Raw genomic sequence first — 8,193 nt, 5'->3', positions numbered from 1 at the left:
GCCCTGAGGGAAGTGGCTTAATTCAGTGTGTAGAAATTCAGGACTCTTTACCCCTTTATTAGAAGGGGTGATTCCTCTTCATTCCTCAAAAGGGAAAAGCTGTTGTGTAAGGAAAACCAGGACTCTAAGGAGAGGCTGAAGCAGAGGCTCGAGCAGAGCAGGATCGGGGAAGGACGGTCTTGTTCCAGCAGGGGAGGTGTTTGTCTGGGGAGAGATGTCTGACCCAAGGCACGGGGAAGGGTGGGAGCCCTGGCCTTGTAGCAGCCTCATACAAGAATTTCAGGTTTGACTTCTGAAATTTAATAGCTTCCATTTTATATGAAAAAGATATAAATAATGGATAAGCAGTTAAAAAAATCCAGTACCCCTGTTAAAAAACCCCAAACATGCCTTTAATAGCAACTTATTCCATCAACATCCAGTTCATTCAGTTTAACATAAATGATAAACTATATTCAAAGTAGGTCCAAAAACATTTCCTAGAAAACATTTTGGGAGGTGGAAAAGATGGCTCAAGTGCAGCTGAAGGACTTTGTTCTGTTTCCTGGTGTATGGAGCTGCTCCCCTGCAGCTTCCAGGGAAGAGTTCTGTCCTTCAGTGACGCCATGGGAAAGACTTCCCGGAAGCTTCTGGAGTGCCAAGAGCCAGCTACATTTCGGTGTAATGACAGTACTTAAAGCAGGGGGTCTTTTGGTCAAGAAAGGCGTTCACGGTGTGAGGGAGCTACTGCTCTTCCCTGGCACTTTCCAATTCATCATCTCCATCTTCTGTGGGAGCATCCCTGGCTGCAGGAACCTGAGTGTCTTCAGTAAGGTCAGAGGGATGCTGAGCAACTGGGCTGTCGAACTCCTCTTCTGAGTAACTGCTGGGGAGCTCTGCTGAGGAACAAAAGAAAAACCATGAGCAGATGCTGTTGCTGTGTTACTGATGTCTCCATCACCAGAATCCCAGGCTGTGGCACAGGCAGCTCAGAGCTAAGAGGCTGAGTTGCATTTCACCAGAGACAAAGCTGTCACAGCTTGGTACAACCACCGGGGAGTTTAACTACAGGAAACCTTCAAATGTGAGAGTTGCACATTGCAGCGCTTTCTGGGAAAGCCACCAGGGCCATGAGCCAGCAGCTCAGGCCCCTGCCCTCCCTGTTCCACTGGAATTGGGTCCTCACCCTGGTGCTGGGACTGGCTGAGGCCCTGCAGCCGCGCCTGCCGCCGCTCCAGGGCCAGCTGCCGGTTCTTCTTCATCCGCTCCTGCTGCTCCTCCGTCAGGCTCGTCCCAGGCAGGGGATTCAGCTCTTCTGCACTGCCAGAGTGGGAACGTGCATCTTCAGCAGCTGCATCCAGCCCATTGTTTTCCCCTTCTCCTTCTGGTTGAAGAGGAGGGGTGGCAGGGGGAAGAGGGGCAGAATCAACACTTTAAATCCACAGAGATCCACAACACATCAGTCAAGAGAATATTCTGGAAGCATTTTTGTGTTCTACATTTTGTATTGACAGCTGAAGCTCATTCCATAATTTAATTTTAATGGGAAATTTTCTGCCTAGGCCCACAGCCTCAGTATTCAAAGGGCACAACAAGTGCTCAGAGCTCACACACACAACAATCAATGCCTGAGTGCAGAGGCACAGCTCTGTGCATTCAGTTAGCAACAGCAGCTGTGCCTGAAGGCTCAAAAGGGACAGGAAATCCAGGCAACCCTTAGGGCCAGGTCATTTTCCTCCCAACCCTACTAATAAAACACTGTCCTTCAGAAAGTGGCAGGAGTCCTGCAGGAATTCCAACCTTTCAAGGCCAGGCTGTGTGGCACGAATTGAAGGTGTCCCTGCCCACGGCAGGGGATGGAACAGGATGGGTTTTAAGGTCCCTTCCCACCCAAACCAATCCAGGATTCTGTGAATCAGAAGTACACCGAGTACTCGGTTCTGAATTCAGTGTGCTCTATTACAGAGATATTTACTCATCTGCCAGCACTGAAACGTGCCAAGCGGAGGCAATTCAGTTAGACAAACTTCACCCACCCAGAGAGCAGCAGAGCACCCAGGGCCTCTGCACCACTTTAAGCTTCTGAATAGAAAGGAGAGCTGACAAAAAGGTTGGGTTGTTAACACAACAGCCCAGCTTGAGGTTTTATGTCACACCCGTGAGACGCCCACTCCAGCTGTTCCCCTGAAGGCTGCAGCAGAGCCCTCAGCCCCAGAGCTGAGGAGCAGCTCAGCTCTAAGCAGGTTCAAGGCCAGTGTGTGGAACCATCGCACAGAACACTGATCGCTCTGCAGACCCTGTCGGCAGGAACCACTCGTGTTGCTCTCCGTGGCTGCTTCTGGCTGCACTGCAGCTCTCACAGTGCAGCAGCAGTGAAGGCAGCCACGTGTCACCAACTGCCCCAAGGGCACCCCAAAGGCCAGGCCAGCCCAGCTGTTTCCACTCATGAACTCATCCACAGCACCGTTCCCAAGCACGGGCTGGGCTGGAGGCCGGGGTTCACGTGGAGACAAATGGGACAGTGGCGAGATAATGCCCTCAAGAGAGACTGACAGTAGAAATGCAAAACCCTGCACAGGTCCTTAGGAATGACAGTGAAATTCCCTCCTTTCTGCTGCTAAAGTTTCTTACAAACTACCATGTGAACTCTACTTCCTCTTTAATTAAAATACTGTTAATGTCCAATTTCTATCTGACTGGAAGAGACTCTTATGTCCTCACCAAGTGCTGGGTTTTGATCCTGGCAGAAGGAACTGTCCCAGAGCTGTGTGCCAGCTCTGACAGACACAACAGTGTCCCCAGCACGAGCAGGCACTCTGCCTGTGAGGGACACCACAGCCTGACTGCACTGCAGCTCCTCAGAGAACAATCAGCATGAGCTTGTGATTCCTGCTTTAACAGGATCCAAGAGCTCTCCAGACTGCACTCATGTGAGAGTGCAACACAAACCTGTGTGCTCAATAATTGCACTTCTAAGGGTTTTTTATTTCTAACAATGCTGGTTAATCCCATTTTCCATTTCCTTTCAGCAGATCATGCCATTTTATTTATTTTTACACACATATGTTCAAGTACCAGTTCATTTTGTCACCATACGACTCACAGAAGCCTGGCTTTAAAGCAGAGACCTCTCAGCAATTTTTCTACACCTGAAATGCTTACCATGATCATTCACTTTGGGTCAGTAGGAAGGGAAATAATCTTAAGCACTGAAGTAGTGAACAAATAGCAGAGAGAACATACCTTCATTATGTTTGAAGTCTTCATGTAAAATAGGAAGATCAAGTCTAATCCGCTTCAGGCAGGTCTGCAGGTGACATTAAAAGACTGGTGTTTCATCTGTAGCAAGTTTTTATGTTCAACTTTGGGAGGATGGGAAAACCACAGCAATTTTACACTTTATTACTCTGAAAAAATACTCTCACTTCATGTCCATTTGACACACAGACCTTCAATGCTGTGATCATCTTCCCAGTCCTTCATCGATCACCCAGCCGTGTGAAGCTGAATTCTTTATCAGTCTTCTTTTGCAAGTTCAAACATTAAAAATCAACCAAACAAAACCCAAACCCCAACCAGTTCCAGCTAGTTAAGCAACTTGCTGTGCTTAAAGATGGCCTGAAAATGCTGAAGCCAATTCTCTGGAGGATTATTTCAAATAAGGATATGTTTGTATCTAAATACAAACATAAATACCAGACAAAGCTCTAAAGTGAGAGAAATTTATTTAAATAACATTATACTTCTCAGCAGTGTGCACAACCTAAGTCTTCTTTTGCTGCATAACTGACCCCCTAAACCTACTTCTTGCACTATTCCAAACACCATGAAGAGGAGCTGACAGAAATACATACCTGAACTTCCTTTTTGTTTCCCAAAGACTCCACTACGTCAATAAAATCCTCGAACCGCAGCTGTGGGAACAGTCGGTGAGCCCAGTGCTCCATATGCTGGATCAGTGTCTTCAGGTCCTCTGCCTGGAGAAGAAAGGAAAGACAACACCCAGCTACTAAAGCTGACAGAGGAGGGAGACTGCAGAGGGAAAGGGGACAGCAATTCCTGAATGCATGGAGCATCTGCAGCTTGCCAGTCTCTGCAAAATGTCAGCAGTACCAATGTGAGGGCAACCTTTCCTTCCTCCTCCCACAATCCAGTGTCAGTGTAATCTCAGGCTGTGAGAACAGCACTGATACAAGTTCAGAGGAGCATCTGCATACCCTGTAACACATCTGCAGGTCCTGAAGCGTTGTCCTTAAACAATCAGGCCTGAACTCAGGCTGAAATAAATCCACAGGGGCACAGCTGGCATTGATCCTGACGTTTAGAATGGAGACACATCACGTTAGGCTGATCTGGGAAAGGTTTGTGCACCTTTCAGCACCACTGCCCAGTTCCTTTGTGCTCCAGTGGTAATGAGAACACATAAACCAGAGATGCACAGGTGTCCTTGCCAGTGTGCCAGGAGAATCACGGAATTGTTTGGGTTGGAAAAATCCTCAGAGATCACAGAGTCCAGCCACTCCCTGAGTACTGCCAAGGCCACCAGTAAAACATGTCACATCTAAATGTCTTTTAAATCCCTCTGGAGATGATGACTCCACAGCACAGGCTGCCTGGGCTGGACAACCCTCCTGGTGAAGAAATTTCCCCTAATAACCAACCTAAACCTCCCTTGGCACAACTTGAGGCTGTTTCCTCTTGTCCTATTGTTTGTTACCTGGGAGAAGAGAGTGACCCTCCCCTGTCTACAACCAACTCTATAATGAAATGCAAAGGAAAATAAGCTCTGCATGTTAAGTGCACCCAAAACAGTAAGAAAGCTTGTAGAGAAAGTCCTGATGTCTCTTTGCTCAAGTGCCATCTCACACTTTTTTTAAAAACCTTGGGATTCAAAACCCTGCTTGTATGGACAATGTAAGAGTCACAGATGGGATAGTCTGCTTTTAGAGTTGAGGAAAAGAATTTTATGATCAAAAGATGGATTTGGTTAAAGCATTTAATATTTGTTTTGAAGTTTGCAGCTCCAAACACCATCAGGGCTTGTCAGGCACTGCTGGCTAACCAGAGTACTGTCAATGCTCCCCATACCAGGGGGGCAGCATTCTAGCAAATCTGCATTCACCTCCCAGGAAACAAAACCAAAGCTCACCACCTCTTACCTCGTGCCCTTTGCCCTTGAACTTCACATTGTCAAACATGTGTCTCAGAGCTGGGATCCCTCTTTCTGAAATTAACCTGGGAATAGGAAATGGGGGAGTTATTTGAAACCCACTTTCTTCTTTCAATTAACAAGTAAAAAAAAAAAAACCACCAAACAAAGAAAAAACTCTCACATTACTTGAAACAGCCTAAAGCTTGGATTCTTTGTGTTGATTATAAAAGAACTCACACCAGTTTTAGAGGTACCTTAATCATTCTCCCACAGCCCTACATCAAACTCAGCACACAAAGAAGTATTCTGTATAAAGTTACCTTTGGGCATCTAATCTAGGCCTTGGTCTTTTTATTGCCTTCTGTGTGGTCACAGCAGAATCCTTTGTTTGGGACTGCTGGTTTCCATCTGGATCTGGGGAAGAAAAGCATCATTTAAGTATTCAAAGCAGTTGCCATCACCTAGCATTGTGTCATGCACATTTTAAGTTTCTACTTGTATTTCTGATAAGCGCATTGAGAGCACATCCAACACTCTTATCCCTCCTAAAAGCCAAGTCATAAAGAGTAACTACAGATCATTGCTGTATAACTACTTGTAGCAACATTTTGTCAGAAGAGCTTGAGTTTTATAAAGATGCCGTTGTGCACATATTTTCACAGACTCTACAAAAACACACTTTTCCCACAAGCTGGAAAGCATCACATGATTAACAATTTAAATTTACAGTTTGTTTTCTGCCTATTGTTATGCACTGAAGTCCAATATCACTAATTTTGACTGCACAGCATTAAAATGGGATTTTTAGGGGTTCTGGGTGCTCACCTCCATTAGTCTGAGCCCATTCTGGATCGTCTCTTCCAGGAGAGGCAGGAGGTGGAAGAGGTGGGAAGGTTTCATCTTCTGTGTTCTCATAATCAGGAAGATCAAACAAGTTGTTCTCTAAAGGATCCAGCATGGCCACAAAGAAGCCTTTTTCCCGCTCCTGCAGAAAATACCAAAAGCATTTAAAGAGAAGCAGCGAGGCTGCCACAGAAGCAGAAAAACGTCAATTATATGCAACATTTACAGCTTTTTCAGGAAAAGATCTGCCAACCAGATCATCATACAAATTAAACAGCAAATACCATACAGAGGATAACACAACCCAGCCTCGCTGAGCCGAATAAAATAAGGGTTTGTGATGTTTCAACTCGTCAAAGTTACTTGGGAGTGGCAGAAATTAACCAAAATAAGTGGATTCCTGACCACAGCGCTTATCCATGGAGCCGCGTGGCACTTACATCCCTGACCAAAGCCTTCGGGAGTGGAGTGGCAATTCCCCAGATTTACAGCTCACCCACTTCGAAACGCGGTCCGGAGGATGAGTCCCGTTTTCCGGCTCCTCAAGCGAAGCTGACCCAGAGCCCCCGGCTGGGCCAGGCTGAGGCGGTGGCAGCCGAGGCTCTGTGGCTCTGTTTCAGCAGCGCTGTCTGCAGCGGCCCCGGCCGGAGCGGCCCCGGGCTGAGGCGGAGGCAGCCCGGGCTCCGGGGCCCGGGCTGAGGCGGTGGCAGCCCGGGCTCCGGGGCTGTTTCTGCTCCGGGGCCGGGCTGAGGCGGTGGCAGCCCGGGCTCCGGGGCTGTTTCTGCTCCGGGGCCGGGCTGAGGCGGTGGCAGCCCGGGCTCCGGGGCTGTTCCTGCTCCGGGGCCGGGCTCCGGGGCTGTTTCTGCTCCGGGGCTGTTTCTGGAGCGGGGCCGGGCTGAGGCGGTGGCAGCCCGGGCTCCGGGGCTGTTTCTGGAGCGGGGTCGGGCTGAGGCGGTGGCAGCCCGGGCTCCGGGGCTGTTTCTGGAGCGGGGTCGGGCTGAGGCGGTGGCAGCCCGGGCTCCGGGGCTGTTCCTGCTCCGGGGCCGGGCTCCGGGGCTGTTTCTGCTCCGGGGCTGTTTCTGGAGCGGGGCCGGGCTGAGGCGGTGGCAGCCCGGGCTCCGGGGCTGTTCCTGCTCCGGGGCCGGGCTCCGGGGCTGTTTCTGCTCCGGGGCTGTTTCTGGAGCGGGGCCGGGCTGAGGCGGTGGCAGCCCGGGCTCCGGGGCTGTTCCTGCTCCGGGGCCGGGCTCCGGGGCTGTTTCTGCTCCGGGGCTGTTTCTGGAGCGGGGCCGGGCTGAGGCGGTGGCAGCCCGGGCTCCGGGGCTGTTCCTGCTCCGGGGCCGGGCTCCGGGGCTGTTTCTGCTCCGGGGCTGTTTCTGGAGCGGGGCCGGGCTGAGGCGGTGGCAGCCCGGGCTCCGGGGCTGTTTCTGGAGCGGGGCCGGGCTCCGGGGCTGTTTCTGCTCCGGGGCTGTTTCTGGAGCGGGGCCGGGCTCCGGGGCTGTTTCTGCTCCGGGGCCGGGCTGAGGGGCCGGGGCTGCCCCGCGCGCGCCGGGTCCCGCGAGAGCGCCGAGTCTCGCGAGCTCCCGAAGGAGGCGCCTCAGGGGTTTCGGCGCCAAAACGCAGCGGGCTGAGGCGACCCCAGGGTTATGGAGTCCGGGAGTGCTGAGGGTGGGAAAGGACATTACAGATCATCTCATTCTCATTCCAACCCGCCTGCTGTCGGCAGGGACACCTTCCACTATCCCAGCTTTCTTCAAGCCCTGTCCAGCCTGGCTTTGGACACTCAGGGATTATACAGCTGCTCTGGGCAACCTGTGCCATGGATGCACCACCGTCCCAAGGAGGAACTTCATCCTAATATCCCAGGATTTCATCCTAATATCCCATCCAAACCTACTGTGTCAGTTTGAAGCCATTGCCCCTTGTCCTGTCTCTGCAGATCCTTGTAAATAGTCCCTCTCCATCCTTCCTGTTAGGTGCCCTCATGAACTGGAAGGGCACAGGTCACCCCAAAGCTCCTCCAGGCTGAACAATCCCAGCTCTCCCAGCCTTTCCCCACCGGAGACATGCTCCATCCCCTTGCTCATGCTGGTGCCTCTGGACTCACTCCCCTTCCTGTGCTGGGCCCCAAGGTGGGGCGGCTCTGCAGGTGGGGTCTCACCTGGGCAGGGAGAGTGGCAGAATTCCCCCTCACCTGCTGCCCACGCTGTGGGATCAGCCCA

At 51.0% G+C, this 8,193-nt stretch overlaps 1 protein-coding gene and 1 non-coding gene across 3 annotated transcripts; both read right to left on the bottom strand.

The window, feature by feature from the left end:
• Window positions 1–366: 366 nt before the first annotated feature.
• TIPIN (TIMELESS interacting protein) lies at window positions 367–6,495 on the bottom strand. Of its 2 annotated transcripts, none has more exons than XM_068203525.1 (8): window positions 6,471–6,495; window positions 5,957–6,116; window positions 5,452–5,545; window positions 5,139–5,214; window positions 3,834–3,956; window positions 3,223–3,286; window positions 1,166–1,360; window positions 367–875 (listed from the first exon to the last, which is right to left on the bottom strand). In XM_068203525.1, the coding sequence occupies exons 2-8, from the start codon at window positions 6,087–6,089 to the stop codon at window positions 724–726; spliced, it is 837 nt and encodes a 278-aa protein (XP_068059626.1). In that variant the 5' UTR covers window positions 6,090–6,116; window positions 6,471–6,495; the 3' UTR covers window positions 367–723. The 2 variants fall into 2 exon arrangements, with proteins under 2 accessions (XP_068059626.1, XP_068059627.1); XM_068203526.1 differs by having other exon boundaries at window positions 1,166–1,357.
• On the bottom strand, window positions 2,233–2,365 carry LOC137482211 (small Cajal body-specific RNA 14). The gene has a single exon (XR_011003924.1). It is a non-coding gene; the product is annotated as a small Cajal body-specific RNA 14 (non-coding RNA).
• Window positions 6,496–8,193: the final 1,698 nt, after the last annotated feature.

Source organism: Anomalospiza imberbis, chromosome 13 (assembly GCF_031753505.1).
Source record: "Anomalospiza imberbis isolate Cuckoo-Finch-1a 21T00152 chromosome 13, ASM3175350v1, whole genome shotgun sequence".
Taxonomy (NCBI): Eukaryota; Metazoa; Chordata; class Aves; order Passeriformes; family Viduidae; genus Anomalospiza; species Anomalospiza imberbis.
The sequence above is the reverse complement of the archived record's forward strand: the minus strand, read 5'-3'. Positions and strand labels throughout refer to the sequence as shown.